Source organism: Mobula hypostoma, chromosome 3 (assembly GCF_963921235.1).
Source record: "Mobula hypostoma chromosome 3, sMobHyp1.1, whole genome shotgun sequence".
Taxonomy (NCBI): domain Eukaryota; kingdom Metazoa; phylum Chordata; class Chondrichthyes; order Myliobatiformes; family Myliobatidae; genus Mobula; species Mobula hypostoma.
Genome location: NC_086099.1, coordinates 14,722,308 through 14,745,688, shown reverse-complemented (window position 1 = coordinate 14,745,688; position 23,381 = coordinate 14,722,308). Strand labels below are relative to the sequence as shown.

The following is a 23,381-nucleotide window of genomic DNA, read 5'->3' as shown; positions in this document are numbered from 1 at the left end:
TAACTGCAGAATTTATTCCATAACATAACATCTTAAACAAGTAGAAGGATCTGACCAATATAAGAATGTAAAACAACAAATATTGTTTCTTACAAGTAATAAGTAAGTACATAAACACAAGAGATACTGCAGATGCTGGAAATCCAGAGGAACAGACTCAAAATGCTGGATGAACTCAGCATGTCAGGCAGGATCTGTGGAGAGGAATAAAGAGCCCATATTTTTGGGCTGGAAAGGAAGGGGACAGAAGCCTGGATAAGGTGGTGGAGAGGAAGGACCACAAGCTGGCAAGTGATAGGTTGATGGAGTGGGAATTTTAAAAAATCAGCACAGACTAACAAGATAAATGCAAAATAGAAACAAACAGAGTTAGCTCCATCATGTTATAATCATTCTCAATAAATTTATTGTTGGTCATTTTTATGTTTGTCAGGCTAAAACACAGCCTTTACTTTTAAAAGATGAAGGAACAAGCTTTACTGAAATCATCACAGTTTCGAACTCTGACGATGATCACATTGTTCGTCATGAGAAAAGGACAAATCTCTTGCCTCTGGATAGACATACAGCACTTCCATCAATAAAGTACAGTCAAGGCCAAGAAGATACTCATGCTAGACTCAAAGGAGACTTCCAAATTTCGAGTGTTCCTCCTATTCTAGACAGTACTATTTCACAACACAGCAAATTTAAAGATAAACACCAAGTTCAGTTTTTACAGAAAGATATATCAAATCTTATTTCAAGAGACACTGAATTAATCTGCACATGTAAAGAAAATCAAGGTACTACATTTGAAGCAACTATTGAACACACAAGGCACTTTACTGATTGTTTAAAAAGAGATAGTTACATAGAAAGTATGAAGTCAGAGTTCAACGAGAACACTTTCATTTGTAACAATGAACTAGAGCCTTCAAAAATATCACCTGGATTATATATTTATAATGAGCATACAGATCATCAGTCTTCTGAAGTTTGTGAATCCAAAGATTCAAGCAAAGAGGTGTTGAAGAAAGTAGGCAAATATGGAAGCATAGATCCATCTCTGAATACTTCACCATGTTCAACCAAACCTACCCAAATTACAGATATTTCAGAGTTAGGAAATAGTAGCTCTGATATGTTCCAGGACATTGAAGAGTTGGATGAGGAACCAAATTTCTCTTCATACACTAACAGCAATAATGGAGCCAGACATGATGAAATCATTCTTCAAGTCACTGACAAAGATCTAACTGGTTGCTTTGAAGAATCTGTTCTGGAGAATCAAAAAGATGGTCCTAAAAGCCATCGCCTGCCTCCCAGCGAAGCAAAGATTCCTTGCCCTTTAAATGCTTCAGAAAGTGAAGTGCACAAAGACCATCTACCAACAGGTTGGTCGATCCAGTATGGGCAGACCACAGAAAATGAAGTTACGAGAAATTGTTCATGTTCTCATCGTAGTAATGAAGGTGTTCCAGGGGCTAATAAATCAGCAGCTCTTCAACGTGATGATGAACTACCAGTTGAGCCATTACTGGAATGCAATTTAGCTCTCTTATCAAATCAACTAGTATCTAAACATGTAGCCTTTGATAGTGAAACTAATGGATCAGATTATCCTTCAGATGACAGAGTTCTTGCTAAACCTTTAATAGCTTATCTTAAAGTGGCTAGTTCATCAATGCTTACAGATTGTGAGAAAATGCGATATAATGAGTCATCCCTTTTAGAAAGTCCTTGTTGGGACAAAACTAAGAGTACTATTAATGAGGGAATTTCAAGCGCTAGATCTTTTGAAAGGGACGATGTTTATAAAACAGGAACTGACATGGGTAAGAGTCAACAAGGAAATGATTATGAACTTGTATGCAAACATGTTTCTAAATGTCCTGTTATTGTCCCTACAAGTGAAGATGAATACTTCAGTCTTCAGTTGAGAACTGGCCAAGGTCCTGAAACTGTGCTTCCTTCAAAACATTATATTGGACACGAGAAAAGCAATGAATTTGAAGTTGTTGCATTAGATAACCTGAAATTATCTGTGCCTGAGCTAGTAGATATAGACCAAAGTATTTCTCCCTCCTTAGAACCAACTCAACAGAGAATGATCAATACCGAAGGGGAAAATGGTGTAAATGGAACCAAGTATTATGAATATGCAACTCAAAAAGAACAAAAACCAACTGTTGTCGAACCAGTTGTAGTAGAACAATCTATTAGTCATCAGCAAATACCAGGACCAGTTCAAAACTCATTGGAACATGTAGTTGAGATAGATGATGATCATCATGGAGAAATGCAAGGTAGGAAGAATGTCCAGACAGCTCCAACAGACCGTTTAGAACGTTCATTAATAAATGACCCAGTGAATAGTCTAACAGAAATAAATCCAGCTGTATTTAATGATGAGAGCCATGTTCAATGTTTGTCAATACAAGCACCAGACAAAATTAAAGCTCCAGAGAATGAAACCATTATTAATCCATCTGGAAGCTTTAAGTCTGTAGTGAAGCCTTCATCACATTTTGATATAAGTCTTTCACAGAGCACAGATAGCCAAGCTGAAAAGAGTACAGTGAATCACAACATACCCCTTATAGAGCGTGACAATGAATTAGGTCATGATTTTGTCAACGAGAAAACAATTTCAACAGAGAATATGCCGCCTGCTGAATTTTCAGTCAATCCAATAATGAATGTTCCATGAAAAACTGAACAGATTCGGGGTCTAAATATTGAATCAACAGCAACAGATTTGAATGAAGATGTTCAAAATGCTAAACCTGTACATGTGACATATCTAAGTGAAAAATTGAAATTGATTGCTAATAATAATGATAAAATGCTGGAATCACAAGCAGAAGGACAACTTGACAAGAGTAGGGACAAAGAAGATAATAATCAAATTATTCAACAAAATGATTCCTTTCACTTACCATCTACTAGCATTGAAGGATCAAGTATAATTACTCAGCAAGTGACAGGTCAGCTAATGAATGTTGACTCTATTGCTCCTGAAAATTGCATGGATTGTCGTGAAATTAGTATAAAGAAGTCCAATGCCCCAGATCATCCACTAGAATATATCAAAGTCAACACAGATGATGAAAGTAAAGGAAAGATTTGCCAAGTGTCAAGAGTAACACACACAAAATGCTGGAGGAACTCGACAGGTCAGCCTGCATCTATGGAAAGGGACAAAGAGCCGACATTTCGGGCTGAAACCCTTCATCACAACTCAGCCCAAAAATCAGACATTTGCCAAATATCTCTACCGCCCAGCAAAACTAATCAGAAGACTTCTAACGTGTCCAAAATTGAAATGGTCAAGCCAAATAAAAATGATAATCAGGCAAAGATCACAGTCACTCAAACAATAACTACATCTTTGGATCAGGGTCAGCAGAGAACTACATAAATGATGTTGAAAGTTTAAGCAAATCCGCTGATAGAAAGGTTGTGAGTGGTGGTAAAAATCTTCTGAGGTGTATATATTTCAATGCTAGGAGTATTGCGGGGAAGGCGGATGAGTTGAGGGCATGGATTGACACGTGGAATTATGATGTTGTAGCAATTAGTGAAACTTGGCTACAGGAGAGGCAGGACTGGCAGCTTAATATTCCGGGGTTCCGATGTTTCAGATGTGATCGAGGCAGAGGAATGAAAGGTGGGGGAGTAGCATTGCTTGTTAGGGAAAATATTACAGCAGTGCTCAGGCAGGACAGATTAGAGGGCTTGTCCACTGAGTCCTTATGGGTGGAGCTGAGAAACAGGAAAGGTATGGCCACATTAGTGGGATTGTATTACAGACCACCCAATAGTCAATGAGACTTGGAAGAGCAAATCTGCAGAGAGATAGCAGGCAACTGCAGGAAACATAAAGTTGTGGTGGTAGGGGATTTTAATTTTCCATACATTGATTGGGACTCCCATACTGTTAGGGGTCTAGATGGTTTAGAGTTTGTAAAATGTGTTCAGGAAAGTTTTCTAAATCAATACATAGAGGGACCAACTAGAGGGGATGCAATATTGGATCTCCTGTTAGGAAACGAATTAGGGCAAGTGACAGAAGTCTGTGTAGGGAAGCACTTTGGTTCCAGTGATCATAACACCATTAGTTTCAATTTGATCATGGACAAGGATAGATCTGGTCCTAGGGTTAAGGTTCTGAACTGGAAGAAGGCCAAATTTGAAGAAATGAGAAAGGATCTAAAAAGCGTGGATTGGAACATGTTGTTCTCTGGCAAAGATGTGATTGGTAGGTGGGAAGCCTTCAAAGGGGAAATTTTGAGAGTGCAGAGTTTGCATGTTCCTGTCAGGATTAAAGGCAAATTGAATAGGAATAAGGAACCTTGGTTCTCGAGGGATATTGCAACTCTGATAAAGAAGAAGAGGGAGTTGTATGAAATGTATAGCAAACAGGTGGTAAATCAGGTGCTTGAGGAGTATAAGAAGTGCAAGAAAATACTTAAGAAAGAAATCAGGAGGGCTAAAAGAAGACATGAGGTTGCCTTGGCAGTCAAAGTGAAGGATAATCCAAAGAGCTTTTACAAGTATATTAAGAGCAAAAGGATTGTAAGGGATAAAATTGGTCCTCTTGACGATCAGAGTGGTCGACTTTGTGCGGAACCAAAGGAAATGGGGGAGATCTTAAATAGGTTTTTTGCGTCTGTATTTACTAAGGAAGCTGGCATGAAATCCATGGAATTGAGGGAATCAAGTAGTGAGACCATGGAAACTGTACAGATTGAAAAGGAGGAGGTGCTTGCTGTCTTGAGGAAAATTAAAGTGGATAAATCCCCGGGACCTGACAGAGTGTTCCCTCGGACCTTGAAGTAGACTAGTGTTGAAATTGCGGGGGCCCTGGCAGAAATATTTAAAATGTCGCTGGCTACGGGTGAAGTGCCTGAGGATTGGAGAGTGGCTCATGTTGTTCTGTTGTTTAAAAAAGGATCGAAAAGTAATCCGGGAAATTATAGACCGGTGAGTTTAACGTCATTAGTAGGTAAGTTATTGGAGGGAGTACTAAGAGACAGAATCTACAAGCATTTGGATAGAAAGGGGCTTATTAGGGAGAGTCAACATGGCTTTGTGCGTGGTAGGTCATGTTTGACCAATCTGTTGGAGTTTTTTGAGGAGGTTACCAGGAAAGTGGATGAAGGGAAGGCAGTGGATATTGTCTACATGGACTTCAGTAAGGTCTTTGACAAGGTCCCGCATGGGAGGTTAGTTAGGAAAATTCAGTCGCTAGGTATACATGGAGAGGTGGTAAATTGGATCAGACATTAGCTCGATGGAAGAAGCCAGAGAGTGGTGGTAGAGAATTGCTTCTCTGAGTGGAGGCCTGTGACTGGTGGTGTGCCACAGGGATCAGTGCTGGGTCCATTGTTATTTGTCATTTATATCAATGATCTGGATGATAATGTGGTAAATTGGATCAGCAAGTTTGCTGATGATACAAAGATTGGAGGTGTAGTAGACAGTGAGGAAGGTTTTCAGAGCCTGCAGAGGGACTTGGATCATCTGGAAAAATGGGCTGAAAAATGGCAGATGGAGTTTAATACTGACAAGTGTGAGGTGTTGCACGTTGGAAGGACAAACCAATGTAGAACATACAGGGTTAATGGTAAGGCACTGAGGAGTGCAGTGGAACAGAGGGATCTGGGAATACAGATACAAAATTCCCTAAAAGTGTCATCACAGGTAGATAGGGTCGTAAAGGGAGCTTTTGGTACATTGTCCTTTATTAATCGAAGTATTGAGTATGACAGCTGGAATGTTATGATGAGGTTGTATAAGGCATTGGTGAGGCCGAATCTGGAGTATTGTGTTCAGTTTTGGTCACCAAATTACAGGAAGGATATAAATAAGGTTGAAAGAGTGCAGAGAAGGTTTACAAGGATGTTGCCGGGACTTGAGAAACTCAGTTACAGAGAAAGGTTGAATAGGTTGGGACTTTATTCCCTGGAGCGTAGAAGAATGAGGGGAGATTTGATAGAGGTATATAAAATTATGATGGGTATAGATAGAGTGAATGCAAGCAGGCTTTTTCCACTGAGGCAAGGGGAGAAAAAAACCAGAGGACATGGGTTAAGGGTGAGGGGGGAAAAGTTTAAAGGGAACATTAAGGGGGGCTTCTTCACACAGAGAGTGGTGGGAGTATGGAATGAGCTGCCAGACGAGGTGGTAAATGTGGGTTCTTTTTTAACATTTAAGAATAAATTGGACAGATACATGGATGGGAGGTGTATGGAGGGATATGGTCCGTGTGCAGGTCAGTGGGACTAGGCAGAAAATGGTTTGGCACAGCCAAGAAGGGCCAAAGGGCCTGTTTCTGTGCTGTAGTTTCTATGGTTCTATGGTTCTACAGGACAAAAACTCCCCATCTCCTACAAGTGGAAGAGGTTTCCACCTGTAGAATCACACAGTGCAGCTATGAGGGCTAAACAGCCTGCACTAGTAAAACCAGTAAAGGAGCTGATGAACTCTGGTGCATGGAAAAGATCAAATGCATCAAGTGATGTTGCCTCAGAGTGTGGGGATTTGCTTTCTTCTCAGAGCGAGCGGCAGAAGAATGAAGAAGTTACACACCTGCTGTCAGCTGAGAAAATGAAGTTCACATTAGATAAAAAACGGCAAATGCAACCATCTTCAGCAGGAAAGGAGAATCTTAATAAAACCAAGACTGTAATTAAAGGAATATTTCATAGGGCCGTGGAAAAAGCAGTCATCAAGAAGGAGCAGGAGGTGGAAAAAGTGAAGGACCTTCAAAAGGAGGAACGTAAAGGTACAATTTAATCTTATTTTATATTCTTACCTGCTTTTACTAACAAATAGACAGACACAATATATCTTCCTCACCCTCCTATTTGAATAAACCAAGATCTCAATTCAAATGTACAATTATTATAAAGGAAATATAGCCTTTGATTCCAAAAGCTCAATAGAAATGAGGGGCTACATAGCTAAATCAATGCTGTACACTCAGTGGCCTCTTTATTAGGGACAAGGGTAGAACTTAGTGTGGCCTTCTGTTGCTGTAGCCCATCCAGTTCAAGGTTCAACATGTTATGCCATCAGCGATGCCCTTCTGCACACTACTGTTGTAACACGTGGTTATTTGAGTTACTGTCGCCTTCCTGTCAGGTTAAACCAGTCTGGCCATTCTCATCGGAACTCTCTCATTAAGAAGGCATTTTTGCACAAAGAACTGCTGCCCAATGGATGTTTTTTGTTCCTCACACCATTCTCTGTGAACTCTAGAGACTGTTATGCCCCATGATTGGCTGATTAGATATTTGCAGGTATACTAATAAAGTGGCCACTTAATGTATACCAGTCATCATCATTATGTACTCTGTCGTATGACGTTGGTGATCACGATCTCATGACAATGATTGTTATTGGCAAAAGATTGTACAGAAGTGGTTTGCCATTGCCTTTTTCTGGGTAGTGACTTTACAAGTTGGGTGACCCCAGCCACTATCATGCCTGGCGTCAGTGGTCACATAACCAGGACATGGTATACACCAACTGCTCTCATGACCATCCACCACCTGCACACATGGCTTCACATTGACCCTGATCAGGGGGCTAAGCAGATGCTACACCTTGCCCAGGAGTGGCCTGCAGCCTAATGGAGGGAAGGAGCACCTTACACCTCCTTTGGTAGAGACGTACCAACAGGAGTGTATATAAACCTAGATAAAAAGTTTTCATGCCTTTTGGAAATCAAACCATATTTTGGAAACTGCTATGAAGGAATTGATTGTTTGATTTCGTTCGATTAACAATCTTAGTTTTAAATCTAAAGATTTTAATATTTGCATCTTATGATGGAAAATAATTTAATCAATAAACATTTTGATATTTTGCAATATGCCAATTGAAGAACTGGACACCATTCCAGCTCCAAAAATGATTCAAAAGATCCATGCAGAAATGCTTCCAGATGTTCCAGGAAAGGTTAAACTGTGGTGCCTGTTTGGTGATATTCACGCAGATTCCACCATAATATGGACAAAAGATGGTGAGATATTAACTAAGAGCGAAAGGAGGTAAGTTGTTGAATGGTTACTGCCCATTATCCATCTGGTATTTCCCCCTGGAATAGTTACTTAAACCCGTCACCCCTACTGGGGCATAGAGCGCTTACAGTAGCTCACCAGAGTCCACTGCCCTGGGTCAGTCTTCACGTTGTCTCCGGGTGTAGCCCATCTTCTTGGTGTAACCTCCTCTCCCAGGGATAAGGTCTTTGGTGCTTCTGTTAGCGTTTCTGTAGCACTGCGTTCTTATGGGATGGGGTTGACAGCCCCTTGCCCTACCCTCCTGCTTTCACAGCTGGGCTTGGGACCGTCAATGGCTGAGTTCGCCTTCGAAAACCATTATGTTAATGCGTTCAGTCTAACTCTACAATTTGGACTTTACTGAGTGCTTAGGTGAGCCGTAAGTGCAAATGAAGCCACTTAATTAATTTGACTGGAATTCCCATCTCACGAGCAACAGAGCAGGAGTATCTCAGAAGAGACTGTAAAATAACATTAGATGATGAAATTAAGTCGTTCAATTTTTTTCGGTTATAGAGACTAACACATTCAGGATTTCTGATAAACATTTTATTGCAAAGAAATAGTTAAATCTAAATTATGAAGTATTATCAATCATCATATTCAAGATTGCTAAAGTCATTTGCAGTACACAAGTAGAACATAGAAAATACAGGAGTACAGCACAGGAACAGGCCATTCAGCCCACAATGTTGTTCCAAACAGGTAAAATGCAAATCAAAAATACCCAAACATTAATCCCTCCTACCTACACAATGTCCATATCACGCCATCTTCTTTACATCCATGCGCTTATCCAAATGCCTCTTAAAAGCCTCTCATGTATTTGCCTCTACCATCAAGCCAGGCATCCATGGCTTTCTGAGTAGAAAAACTTACCCCTCACATCCCCCTTGAGCATTAGACATTTCAACCCTGCGAAACAGGTACTCTCTGTCCACTATCTATGCCACTCACAATCTTGTAAACCTTTTTCAGATCTCCACTCAGCCTCAGATGCTCCAGAGATAACAACCCAAGTATAAGCATAAAGGAGAACAAAGTAATTATTACCCTGGATCTGATGCAGCATGTAAAGAAAATACACTTAGAACACGATAATAAAAAAAACACTATAAATATATAAGATTGCTGATATGCATAGAGTGATTATATGTGACGCTGGGCAAGGCGTGTCTGTACTTGTGATGACTGACGGGAAATGATAAAGTAGTGGTGATGAGGAGTGTAGTTAGTGGATGGAGGTGTTGATTTATGGAATAATCCTGGGTTTTGAAAATATCTGTTTTGGTCTGCCAATTCTGAGTGTAATAATAGTGTTTTCTGTTGTAAACTATAAAGACACAGTACAATTCCTCATATATATATATATATATTTTTACAGTAATTCACTTTTTTCTCTCTATTATTATGTATTACATTGTACTGATGCTGCAAAGACAACAAATCTCACGACATATGCCGGTGATATTAAACTTGATTCTGATTCTGATAGAATATCTTCCAGTAACTTTCCCACTACTGATAGCATGCTCACAGGTCTATCATTTCCTGGATTATTTTTAGGGCATTTCTTAAACAATGCAACAACTTTAGCTGTCCTCCAGTCCTTCAGCACCTCACCTGTGGCTAAGGATGTTTGAAATATCTCTGCTAGAGTCCCTGCAATTTCTACACTAGTTTCCCACATGATCCAAGGGATCACCTTGTCTGGCCCTGGGGATTTATCCATCCTAATTTGCCACAAGACAGCAAACACTTCCTCCTCTTGTAATCTGTATACAGTCCATGAACTCGTTGCTGCTTTGCCTCACATCTATGGACTCTGTGCCTTCTTCCAACTAAATACAGATGCAGAATACCCATTTAAGATCTCCCTGTCTCTTTCGGCTGCAGGCATAGATTATCACTCTGCTTTTCCAGAGGACCAATTTTGTCCCTTGTTCTTTTGCTCTTAATATATTTGTAGACGCCTTTAAGATTCTCCTTCACCTTCTCTGCTAGAACAACCTTATGTCTTCTTTTAGCCCTCCTGATTTCATTCTTAAATGTTCTCTTGTATTTCTTATACTCCTCAAGTACCTCATTTGTTTCTGTCTGCCTATACCTGCTATGCACCTTGTTTTTCTTAACCAGGGCCTCAATATCTCTTGAAAACCAAGGTTCCCAATCCTGTTATCTTCATCTTTAATTCTGACAAGCCCATGCAAACTCTACTCTCAGAATTTCACTTTTGAAGATGTCCCACTTACCAAGTACACATCTGTCAGAAAATAACCTGTCCCAGTCTACACTTGACAGGTCCTTTCTGATACCATCAAAATTGGCCTTTCTCCAATTTAGAATCTCAACCTGTGGACCAGACCTATCCTTTTTCTGTAATTACCTGGAAACTAATGGCATTATGATCACTAGATGCAAAGTGTTCCCCACACAAACTTCTGTCACCTGCCCTATCTCATTCCCTAATAAGAGGTCAAGTGTTTCACTCTCTCTAGTTGGGACTTCTTTGTACTGATTAAGGAAACTTTCCTGAACACATTTGATAAACTTTCCGATCTAGCCCTTTTACAAAATGGGAATCCCAGCCAATACGTGGAAAGTTAAAATCACCTACCATCACAACCTTATATTTCTTGCAACAGTCTGAGATCTGTCTCCAAATCTTCCTCCTCCAAATCTGATGGACTATTGAGTGGTCTATCATATAATCCCATTAACATGGTTATCCCTTTCTTATTCCTCAGTCTACCCATAAAGTCTCAATAAATGAGTTCTCCAGTCTAACCTAACTGAGCACTGCTGTGACATATCTTATACTCCTCAAGAACCTCATTAGTTCCAAAGTGCTATGCACTTCGTTTTTCTTAAGCAGGGCCTCAATAACTTTCAAAAAACTGACGAGTAATGCCATTCTTTAATCCCTCCCACTCTGTGATGTCTAAAACAATGAAACCTCAGAACATTGAGCTGCCCGTCCTACCCCTCCCGCAAACAAATCTCACTAATGGTTACAATATCATAATTCCATGTGCGTATCCATATCCTAATCTCATCTGCCTTTCCTACAATACCCCTTGCACTGAAATATAAGCAGTTCAGAACATTAGTCCCACCATGCTCAATCTTTCGATTCCTGACTGTAGGTGTGGGCTTAACAACATCTGTCTTCACAACCTCTCCTCTGTCTGTTCTGGCATCTTGAATCACATCACCCTGTAACTCTAGTTTAAACTACCACCCCTCCCCCACCCGCCCCATGCATCAATAGCAAACTTCCTTCCCACTAGGATATTAGTCCCCCTCCATCTCAGATGCCAACCATCGCTTCTGTACAGGTCCCACCTTCCAAGAGAACCCGGTGATCCAAATACTGCACCATCTACTTCTCCACGTGTTAAACTGTATGATCTTCCTATTTCTGGTCTCACTTGCATGTAGCATGGGCAGCAGTCCTGAGATCATAACCTTGGATGTCCTGTCCTTTAACCTAGCACCTAACTCTCTGAACTCACTTTGCAGGACCTCGTCACCCTTCCTACCCATGCCACTGGTGCCAACTTGGACCACAAGCTCTGACTGCTCATCCTTGCAGTTAAGAATGATGTGGGCTAGGTCCAAGAAATCCCTGACCCTGGCACCCAGGAGGTAACATACCTTCCGGGAATCTCATTCTTGTCCACAGGACTTCCTTTCTGTTCCTCTAACCAATGAATCCCCTGTCACTACCGCTCATTTCTTCTCCACCCTTCACTTCTGAGCCACGGAGCCAGACTGAATGCCAGTGACCTGACAGCTGTGACTTCCTTCTGTTGGGTCATTCCCCCCACACAGTATCCACCGCAGTATACCTATTGAGGGGAACAGCCACAGGGGGTATTCCGCACTAACTGCCTATCCCCTATACCCCTCCTGATGGTCATCTGGTTACCTGGGTCCTGCACCGTGGGTGCAACTACCTCCCTCTGTTCTGCCTATCAACTCCTCTGCCGCCTGAATGGTCTGGAGTTCATCCATTTCTAGCTCCAGCTCCTTAACACAGTCAATTGGAAGCTGCAGCTAGATGCACCTCACAGATGTAGTCATCAGGGACGCTGGAGGTCTTCCTGCCTTCCCTCATCCCACAAGAGGAGCATTCCACCATCCTGCCTGGCATCCCCATTGCTCTAAATATACAGTAAGAGAAAAAGAAAGAATAAATTATGAAAAAGAATCCACCTATGGCCTACACCTCTCCTCGCAGAAGCCTGGATGAGCCAAAGCCTCAACTCCCCGCTCTACACTGGCCCACTCACACAATGGCTGCTCCACTTAAACGTAATGTCTTTTTATTGGGCCATACCAAGTACCTAATTATGAGGAATTCAAGTCTCCTCAGGAACCTTGCATGCAAAATGTGCCGCATGCCCCCACTCGCTTCTTTTATGCTCTTTCTCCCTCCACCCAATCCAATGTCACCTCAGGGGCAGTGGCACATAACATACTTCATTGACTGTCAAAAATTTTAAGGCAACCTGAGAAGAGAAAAGGTGCTACTTAAAAGCAAGTCTCTCACTTTTTCAGCAACCCCACACCTGCCTCTCTCATGCCCTATTTCAGCCCATGCTCAAAACTGGAACTAGAGAAAGTATGGAGACACAAGAGATTGTGCACATGCTGGAAATCTGGAGCAAAGATTGGAAGAAGTCAGCAGATCAGGCACCATCATTGAAGGGAAATGACAGCAAACATTTTGGGCTGAGATGAACGCTCTTTGCCCAAAACGTTGACTGTTTATTTCCCTCCATAGATACTGCCTGGCCTGCTGAAATATTAGAAGCGTTTTGTCCCTGCATTGGTATCGGATTTCTAAGTGTCCAGTACCAAACTAAGAGCTGACTTAGTACAAATTTGAGGCCAAACTATCTACCAAACTATGATCTCTGGAATTGCGGATACCACTGGCAAAGAAAACATCTACTCCCCATCTTTTCCATATAAACTGAACGTTACAGTTATTTGTATGCCACCAGGTCACTTCGGTTACTGTAATTGTGGAATCATATAAACTGGACCAGGTAAGGATGGAGTGTTTCATTCACAAACACCATTAACAAACTTGTGGAGGTCTTATGATTGGACTTCCCATTCTAATTCCGACTACCTCTCCGTCACAATGAGGCTATTCTCAGGTTAGAGGAGCAACACCTCAGATCCTGTATAGCTCCCCTCCAGCCTGACAACATGAACGTTGATCTCTATAACTTATGGTAATTTCTCCCCCCTCCCCCTTCTGTCTGTCCCTTTTCCATTCAGGATCCCCCCCTTACCCCTTCTTTTCTCCTCATCTGCCTATCATCTGTCTCTGGTGCCCCTTCCCCTTCCATTTCTTCTATGGTTCACTGTCCTCTCCGATCAGATTCCTGCTTTTCACACCTTTACCTCTTCCACCTATCACCTCCCAGCTTCTCCGCCATCTCCCACCCACCCACCTTTCCCTCACCTGGTTTCATCTATCACCTCAAAGTTGCTGGTGAATGCAGCAGGCCAAGCAGCATCTATAGGAAGAGGCGCAGTTGACGTTTCAGGCCGAGACCCTTCGTCAGGACTAACTGAAGGAAGAGTGAGTAAGGGATTTGAAAGCTGGAGGGGGAGGGGGAGATGCAAAATGATAGGAGAAGACAGGAGGGGGAGGGATAGAGCCGAGAGCTGGACAGATGATAGGCAAAAGGGGATACGAGAGGATCATGGGACAGGAGGCCGAGGGAGAAAGACGGGTGGGGGGGGTGACCCAGAGGATGGGCAAGAGGTATATTCAGAGGGACAGAGGGAGAAAAAGGAGAGTGAGAGAAAGAATGTGTGCATAAAAATGAGTAACAGCTGGGGTACGAGGGGGAGGTGGGGCCTAGCGGAAGTTAGAGAAGTCAATGTTCATGCCATCAGGTTGGAGGCTACCCAGACGGAATATAAGGTGTTGTTCCTCCAACCTGAGTGTGGCTTCATCTTTACAGTAGAGGAGGCTGTGGATAGACATGTCAGAATGGGAATGGGATGTGGAATTAAAATGTGTGGCCACTGGGAGATCCTGCTTTCTCTGGCGGACAGAGCGTAGATGTTCAGCAAAGCGGTCTCCCAGTCTGCGTCGGGTCTCACCAATATATAAAAGGCCACATCGGGAGCACCGGACGCAGTATATCACCCCAGTCGACTCACAGGTGAAGTGATGCCTCACCTGGAAGGACTGTTTGGGGCCCTGAATGGTGGTAAGGGAAGAAGTGTAAGGGCATGTGTAGCACTTGTTCCGCTTACACGGATAAGTGCCAGGAGGGAGATCAGTGGGGAGGGATGGGGGGGACGAATGGACAAGGGAGTTGTGTAGGGAGCGATCCCTGCGGAATGCAGAGAGGGGGTGGAGGGAAAGATGTGCTTAGTGGTGGGATCCCGTTGGAGGTGGCGGAAGTTACGGAGAATAATATGTTGGACCCGGAGGCTGGTGGGGTGGTAGGTGAGGACCAGGGGAACCCTATTCCTAGTGGGGTGGTGGGAGGATGGAGTGAGAGCAGATGTACGTGAAATGGAGGAGATGCGTTTAAGAGCAGAGTTGATAGTGGAGGAAGGGAAGCCCCTTTCTTTAAAAAATGAAGACATCTCCCTCGTCCTAGAAATTTTAATTCCACATTTTAATTCCACATCCCATTCCCATTCTGACATGTCTATCCACGGCCTCCTCTACTGTAAAGATGAAGCCACACTCAGGTTGGAGGAACAACACCTTATATTCCCTCTGGGTAGCCTCCAACCTGATGGCATGAACATTGACTTCTCTAACTTCCGCTAGGCCCCACCTCCCCCTCGTACCCCAGCTGTTACTCATTTTTATGCACACATTCTTTCTCTCACTCTCCTTTTTCTCCCTCTGTCCCTCTGAATATACCTCTTGCCCATCCTCTGGGTCACCCCCCCCCGTCTTTCTCCCTAGGCCTCCTGTCCCATGATCCTCTCGTATCCCCTTTTGCCTATCACCTGTCCAGCTCTTGGCTCTATCCCTCCCCCTCCTGTCTTCTCCTATCATTTTGCATCTCCCCCTCCCCCTCCAGCTTTCAAATCCCTTACTCACTCTTCCTTCAGTTAGTCCTGACGAAGGGTCTCGGCCTGAAACGTCGACTGCGCCTCTTCCTATAGATGCTGCTTGGCCTGCTGCGTTCACCAGCAACTTTGATGTATGTTGCTTGAATTTCCAGCATCTGCAGAATTCCTGTTGTTTTCATCTGCCAGCTTCTACTCTTTCCCCTCCCCCCACCTTCCTATCTGGATTCTTCCCCCTTCCCTTCCAGTCCTGATGAAGGATCTCGGCCAGAAACATCAACCGTTTAGTCATTTCCGTAGATGCTGCATGAACTGCTGAGTTCCTCCAGCAACTTGTATGTGGTACTCTAAGCTTCTACAGGATTCAATTAATTTCAACATCACTTTTATTGATAACGGCTGTTAAATTTCCAATTTTATGTTTAAATGTCGAATTCTCTCAATTACCATCAGTAGAAATTGATCATGCGCTCTCTGGCTTGTTAGCCTTTGCAAAGTTGGTCGAGTAACATAGGCATTGGCTATCAACGTTTCACACTTTGTATTTTAATGCCCTTTTTCTCATCTATGTTCGATTATTGAGTCACTTGAGGAGAACACTTCATATTTTAGTCAAAACTAAATCTCATAATTAAATCAGATGCAATTAACTAATGTCAAGGGCTTTATATTGAGATATATTATGATCAAATGTACTTCTATGCTGTGCAAAATGCTTAAAATAATCCCTTTGCATTTAAAAACATTAAAATCTACTAATAGCTATAATTCTAGTGATATTGAAAGTATAAGATACCACTCTTTAAGAGTGAAAATACCAGTGCCTATAAAAAGTATTCACACCACCTTGGAAGTTATCTTGTTTTATTGTTTTACAACATTGAATCAAAGTGGATTTAATTTGGCTTTTTTTATACACTGATCAAAGAAAAGAACTCTTTCATGTCAACATGAACTAAATGAGTACTTTGCATCAGTCTTCACTGTGGAAGACACTGGCAGTGTGCCAGGTGTTGAAGGGTGCGAGGAAAAAGAAGTGAGTGCAGTTACTATTGCAAGGGAGAAGGTGCTCAAAAAGCTGAAAGACCTAAAGGTGCATAAGTCGCTCAGACCAGATGAGCTGCACCTGAGGATTCTGAAAGAGGTAGAGGTAGATATTCTGGGGGGCATTAGTAATGATCTTTCAAGAATCATTGGATTCTGGCATGGTTCCTGAAGACTGGAAAATTGCAAATACCACTTCACTCTTTAAGAAAGAAGGGAGGCAGCAGAAAATAAATTATAGACCAGTTAGCCTGAATTCGGTGGTTGGGAAGATATTGGAGTCAGTTCTTAAGGATGAGGTTATGGAGTACTTGGTGACAGAGGACAAGATAGGAATAAGTTAGTATGGGTTCCTTAAGGGAAAATCTTGCCTGATGAAACTTGGAAATCTTTGAGGAGATTACAAGTAGGATAGATAAAGGGGATGCAGTGGATGTTATATATTTGGATTTTCAGAAGGCCTTTGACAAGGTGTCACACACGAGGCTGCATACCAAGTTAAGAGCACATGGTATTACAGGAAGGTTACTGGCATGGTTAGAGCATTGGCTGATTGGTAGGAGGTAGCGAGTGGGAATAAAAGGATCCTTTTCTGGTTAACTGCCAGTGAGTAGTGGTGTAGGAACCCCTTCTTTTTGTGCTGTATATCAGTGATTTAGATGATGGAATAGATGGCTTTGTTACTAAGTTTGCAGATGTACAAAGATTGGTGGAGGGGTGGGTAGTGTTGAGGAAACAGGTAGGATACAGAAGGACAGACAGATTAGGAGAATGGGCAAGAAAGAGACAAATAATGTACAATGTTGGAAAATGCATGGCTTTGCACTTTGGTAGAAGAAATAAATGTGCAGACTATTTTCTAAATGGGGAGAAAATCCAAAAATCTGAGATGCAGAGGGGCTAGGGAGTCCTTGTTTAGAACACCCTAAAGGTTGAGTCAGTGGTGAGGAAAGAAATGCAATGTTAGCATTCATTTCAGGAGGTCTAGAATACAAGAGCAGGGATGTGATGCTGAGGCTTTATAAGGAACTAGTGAGGCCTCACCTTGAGTATTGTGAACGGTTTTGGGCTCCTTATCTAAGAAAAGATGTGCTGACATTGGAGAGGATCAGAGCAGGTTCATAAGGCTCATACTGAGAATGAAAGAGTAATCATACAAGGAACGTTTGAAAGGTCTGGGCCTGTACTCGCTGGAATTTACAAGAATCTCATTAGGACCTTTCAAATGTTGAAAAGCCTAGACACAGTAGATGAGGAAAGGATGTTTTCCATGGTGAGGGAGTCTAGCACAAGAGGGCACAGCCTCAGGATAGAGAGGCATCCATTTAATACAGAGATGTAGAGAAATTTTTTGGACAGAGGGTAGTGAATTTGTGGAACTTATTACTACAGGTAGCCATGGATGCCAGGTCATTGAGTGTATTTAAGGCAGAGATTGATAGGTTCTTGATTAGCCATGGCATCAAAGGTTATGGGGAGAAGGCCGTGGGATGGGGCTGAGGAGGGGGAAAAAAAGAATCAGCCATGATTGAATTTTGAAGCAGGCTTGATGGGCCAAATGGCCTAATTCTGCTCCTAAGTCTTATGGTCTTATGAACTAAGTTAATTACAGATCTCAAACACAAAATTATCATCAGTGATCACTCGTAGTCGGGTATGATTCTTCTGGTGGTGATCTGGTCACTTTTGGGTCTTGAGATGACTGAAGAGGCCGTTCTGTAACCCACAAGTCCTATTGTAGTGTTGGCAGGTGTAGGTCATTGAAGTGGTAGTGGATGTAGCTGTTAGGCCTTTCCCTTTCTCTCCTTATGTTAAAGTCACTTAGACTCAGCGGTACAGTGGAGGCATTCTTCGACAGTCCTTCTCCAGCTTTTCCTGCCCTGTGCTAATTTCTCCCATCCATTCAGGCTGATCTGGCACTTCCTCATGTGGGGCCTCATATTGTCCTGAACCACTTTTTCTGCCCTCCAGGTATGTGCTTTGCATCCTTGAGTTGGCCGAACAGGAGTTGTTTAGGGAGATGGGAGTCAGGCATACGGATGGTGTGGCCGACCCATTACAATTGGTGCTGAGTCATGATTGCAGCTATGGGAGTTAATGTTAGCTTCCTCCAGGATGCTGGAGTTAGTACGCCTGTTCTTCCAGCTAACTCTCAGAATCTTTTGGAGGCATCTTTGATGGTAAGTTTCTAGGGATTTTATGTACCTGCTGTGTGTTGTCCATGACTCTGCTCCATATAGCAAGGAGGGGAGGACTATAGCTTTATAGACCAGAAGCTTAGTGTTGGTTTTGATATCCAGCATAGAGTAAGGGACATAAAGAATCAGTGGTGGACTGAGAGGGCTCTAGAAATACAGCAGCTTGCTGACTCTGCTGATATCAGGGGTTTCTTTATTGCCACCAAGGTAGTGTATGGCTCAAACCATCGTGGCCTAAACCGCCTTCGCTCCAAAGATGGAAAAAGGATGCTAAAGGACAATGGTGCCATCAATTCTCAATGGAAGGAACACTTTCAGGAGCTACTTAAATCATAACACCACAGTTGACATTGAAGTCGTCAACCAGCTCCCACAACGACCCATGAAGCAGGACATGAGTAAGCCTTCTAATCAAAGAGATGCAGGTGGCTTGCAAGAAGTTGAGACCATTAGGCTTGATGGAACTCCAGCAGAAATCCTCAAGGAAGGTGGCACGGAACTTTTAAATCATATTCATGACCTGCTTGTCAAGATCTGGAACCAGGAGAAGATTCCAGCTGAAGTGAAGGACACCCTGACTGCCACACTCTGCAAAAAGGGTGGCAAAGCTAGCTTAGGAAACTATAGGGGCATCTCCCTCCTCTCTACAACAGGAAAGGTGCTCACCCGAATCTTATGTGACCGGCTTTCATCTCTGGCAGATCTCCTGCCTGAGTCTTTGTGTGGCTTCCGTCCAGCCAGTTGAACATCTGACATGAGTTTTACAGCATGTCAATTTCAAGAGAAAGCCCGGGAACAAAACTTCCCACTTTATATGGCCTTCATAGACCTTACAAAAGCATTTGGCTCTGTAAATCGTCCTGCCCTTTGGCAGGTACTGTTCAAAATTGAGTGCCTGGAGAAATGCCTCAATATCCTGCAGCTCTTGAACAATGAAATGAGTGCAACAATCATCAGCAGCAGCGGCTCTGAAACAGCACCTTTTAAGGTTGAGACCGGGGCCAAACAAGGGTGCATCATTGTCCCAACTCTGTTTGCCATTTTCATTGCAACTATTCTTCACCTCACTGGTCAAGACCTCCCACAAGGTTTCCAGATTCTCTAAAGGACAGATAGGGGGCTCTTTAACCCTAACAGGTTCAAGACAAAGAACAAAGCGTCAACTACTTCCACCATGGAGCACTAATATGCAGACGACAATGCCATCATAGCACATTCTGAGGAGGATCTGCAGAGCACAATAGATGCTTTTGCCAGAGCATGCAAGCTCCTGGGACTTGATCTAAACATCACAAAAAGTAAAATCCTGCCCCAGATTAAGCTCCTAAACCTCCAACCATCCAGGTTTGCAACATCCCTCTGGAGAGCACTGATCATTTCCCATATCTTGGCAGCCTTCTTTCTTCAAGAGCCAACATTGACCTTGAAATAAATTGCAGAATATGCTGTGTGAGTGAAGCTTTTGTGAGGCTAAGAAAGAGGGTTTTTGAAGATCGGGATATCAAAACACAAATAATTGATTGCATAAGTATTCGCCCCCTTTAATATGACAGACCAAATCATCACTGGTGTAGCCAACTGGTTTTAGAAGTCACATAATTAGTTAAATGGAAATCACCGTGTGCAGTCAAGGTGTTTCAAATTGTTTGTAGTAAAGGGAGGGAGGGGGAGGGAGTTTGTAGTAAAAATACACCTGTATCTGGAAAGTCCAACTGCTGGTGAGTCAGTATCCTGGCAAAAATTGCACTGGAGTCAAGGGATATGGGGAGAAGGCAGGAACGGGGTACTGATTGTGGATGATCAGCCATGATCACTGTGAATGGTGGTGCTAGCTTGAAGGGCCAAATGGCCTACTCCTGCACCTATTGTCTACACCATAAAGTCAAAAGAACACTCCAAGCAACTCTGTGAAAAGGTTATTGAAAAGCACAAGTCAGGAGATAGATACAAGAACATTTCCAAGTCACTGAATATCCCTTGGAGTACAGTTTAGTCAATCATCAAAAAATGGAAAGAATATGGCACAGCTGTAAATCTGCCTAGAGCAGGCTATCCTCAGAAACTGAGTGACCATATAAGAAGGGGACTAGTGAGGGAGGCCACCAAGAGACCTATGACAACCCTGGAGGAGTTACAAGCTTCAGTGGCTGAGATGGCAGAGGCTGCACATACAACTGTCGCCCAGGTGCTTCACTAGTTGCAGCTGTGTGGGAGAGTGGCAAAGAGAAAGCCACTGTTGAAAAAAACTCATGTGAAATCTTGGCTGGAGTTTGGGAGACTCTGAAGTCAACTGGAAGAGGGTCTATGGTCTGATGAAACCAAAACTGAGCTTTTTGACCAGCACACTAAACACCACACATCATCAAAAACACACCATCCTTACCATGAATCATGGTGGTGGTTACATCATGCTGTGGGGATGTTTCACTGCAGCAGGCCCTGGGAGGCTTGTGAAGGTAGAGGGTAAAATGAATGCAGCAAAATACAGGGAAATCCTGGAGACAAACCTGATACAGTCTGCAAGAGAACTTGGACTTGGGAGAATATTTGTTTTCCAGCAAGACAGTGACCCCGAACATAGAGCCAAAGCTACGCAGGAATGGCTTAAAAACAACAAAGTTAATGTCCTGGAGTGGTGAAATCAGAATCCAGACCTCAATCCAATTGATAATTTGTGGCTGGACTTGAAAAGGGCTGTTCACTCACAATCCCCTGCAATCTAACAGAGTTTGAGCAGTTTTGTAAAGAAGAATGGGGAAAAATTGCAGTGTCCGAATGAGCAAAGCTGATAGAGACCTATCCACACAGACTCAAGGCTATAATTACTGTCAAAGGTGTATCTATTAAATACTGACTTGAAGGGGTGAATACGTCTGCAATCAATTATTTTGGGTTTTCTATTTGTAATTAATTTAGATCACTTTGTAGAGATGTTTTCACTTTGGCACAAAAGAGTCTTTTACTGTTGATCAGTGTCAAAAAATGCCATATTAAATCCACTGTAATTCAATGTTGTAAAACAATAAAACATGAAACCTTCCAAGGGGGTTGAATACTTTTTATAAGGGCTGTAATTAATTTATTGTACTGTATAGCCACAGTATATCCTCTAGTATGTCACATTGTAACGAAGATTCAGAATTAGTTGTCAGTTTCCAAGATATTTTATGTCCTTTATAATTACATTCTAAAATGTAGAAATTTGGGAAAACGAGGAAGAAAAGAAACTCTGATTGTAATCAGATGTTTTTGAACATTTAAAAGGAATTCTGTTCCATCCCATGCTGTTGTCAACCATTCCTTCCGTCACAATTAAAGTTATCAAAGTTTACCGTCGCAACTTTTTTCAAATTATAGCGCAGGAGATGAAACACCAGTCTCTTTGGCAATAGTTCAGACTACTAAGAAAAATCGAGGGTTGTATCAGTGCTCCTTGAAGAATGTGTATGGAAGTGTGTCCTGTGAGTTTGACTTCACCACTGAAGGTATCAGAAAACATGGCAAAGCCGAACTTACTGTTTTGAAGTGAAATTATAGAAGAGTACAAGTGGAATGGTAATCAATTTGTTTTTATTTCTCCAGTTTTGAATGAGCTTCTTAGCTGTCAAGCTGTTGAAGGTACTTTGCTTTTTATTCCTACAATTAAAACAGTGCATGATGCTTACTGTCCAACCAATACATTTGGAGGTGGAGAGAAAACAGGTAGACTCAGTGAACTGAATGGCCTAATTCTGCTCCTATGTCTTATAGTCTTGTGGGCTAATTTAGAAGCGGGAGGCAACAGTTGCATCACCTGTAAAGAGGCTGTGCATCAGATTGGAGCAAGGCTGTGGGAAACAACAAAAAAAAGTTTGAATTTTCCAATTTTAATTGATTAAAAATATAACATCATCCAGGACATAAAAAGAATGTCTTTCTGTTGTTCATTTTGTTTTAAGAATATCAAGTATGGATTCTAAGAGTGAGAACTGGTTCCACAACCTATGGACTCTACAACTCATGTTCTTAGTATTATTTATTTATTTTTAAATTATTATTATTATTATTATTATTATGGATTTGCAGTTTGTCTTCTTTTGCACATTAGTTGTTTGTCAGTCTTTGTGTGTAATTTTTTCATCGATTCTATTGTATTTCTTTATTCGACTGTGATTGCCTACAAGACAATGAATCTCAGGGTAGTATATGGTGACATATACAGTATGTGCCTTGACAATTAATTTACTTTGAATTTTGAAAATGTCCATTCATGGCTGATTAGTTGGATGGGCTGTTTGGTGACAGTACGAAGGTGATCTGACAGACCGTGGAAAATTTTGGTCGGGTATTTTGGGGGTAGCATGGTTAGTGTAATACTTTTACAGTGTTAGCGACCCAGGTTTAATCCTGGATTTAATCGACTAGCACTGGCTCCGTGGGCCTGTACCGTGCTTTATCTCTAAATAAAAATAAACAAATAAAATAATATAATTACGAATTTGCACACATTGTTATTTTACGACTAAATTTAGGTTTAGTTGTACCTTACAGGGCTTAAAAGTTAATAGTTCTCTTGAGAGAAGTTTTGCAAATAACTGATAATATATAATTTTGCCAGAAATTAAGAAAAAGCAAAGAAAACATCTACAAATTGAACTAAAACTAAAAAGTCAAGCACTATTCATAAAATCCTGGACTCCTTATAGAGCATGTCTAGCTCCAAACTGGATTGAACTTTTTGTGAAGTTAATCAGTGCTCTAGTCTGTTCCCGCAAAGTAAGATGAACAAATAATCCCAATGATGTGATCCATCTGCAAAGTTAAATAGGTCTACTTGTCTTTGGCTCACCTATTTCAAAGAAAAGGCATTGTTGCAGAAACGGAGGACAAAGGAATCACAGGTAGTTTAAGTCAGTGTTCTATTGTGAATTGTCCCATTCGCTATCCAATTCCCACCAAAGAGCAACCATTAATGCTGATCTGGAAATCCAGAGTAACACACACAAAATGCTGAAGGAACTCAGCCAGGATCATGGAGAGGAAA

At 42.0% G+C, this 23,381-nt stretch overlaps 1 protein-coding gene across 3 annotated transcripts in view; it reads left to right on the top strand.

Moving 5' to 3' along the window:
• The window catches only part of alpk2 (alpha-kinase 2), a 94,882-nt gene that overhangs the window by 32,644 nt on the left and 38,857 nt on the right, over nucleotides 1-23,381 (top strand). For all 3 annotated transcript variants that reach the window (XM_063042696.1, XM_063042694.1, XM_063042695.1), the window contains 4 exons: nucleotides 6,544-6,772; nucleotides 7,877-8,042; nucleotides 21,716-21,843; nucleotides 21,941-21,976. In XM_063042696.1, the coding sequence (XP_062898766.1) occupies nucleotides 6,544-6,772; nucleotides 7,877-8,042; nucleotides 21,716-21,843; nucleotides 21,941-21,976 (559 nt within the window). The remainder of the gene's footprint in view (nucleotides 1-6,543; nucleotides 6,773-7,876; nucleotides 8,043-21,715; nucleotides 21,844-21,940; nucleotides 21,977-23,381) is intronic.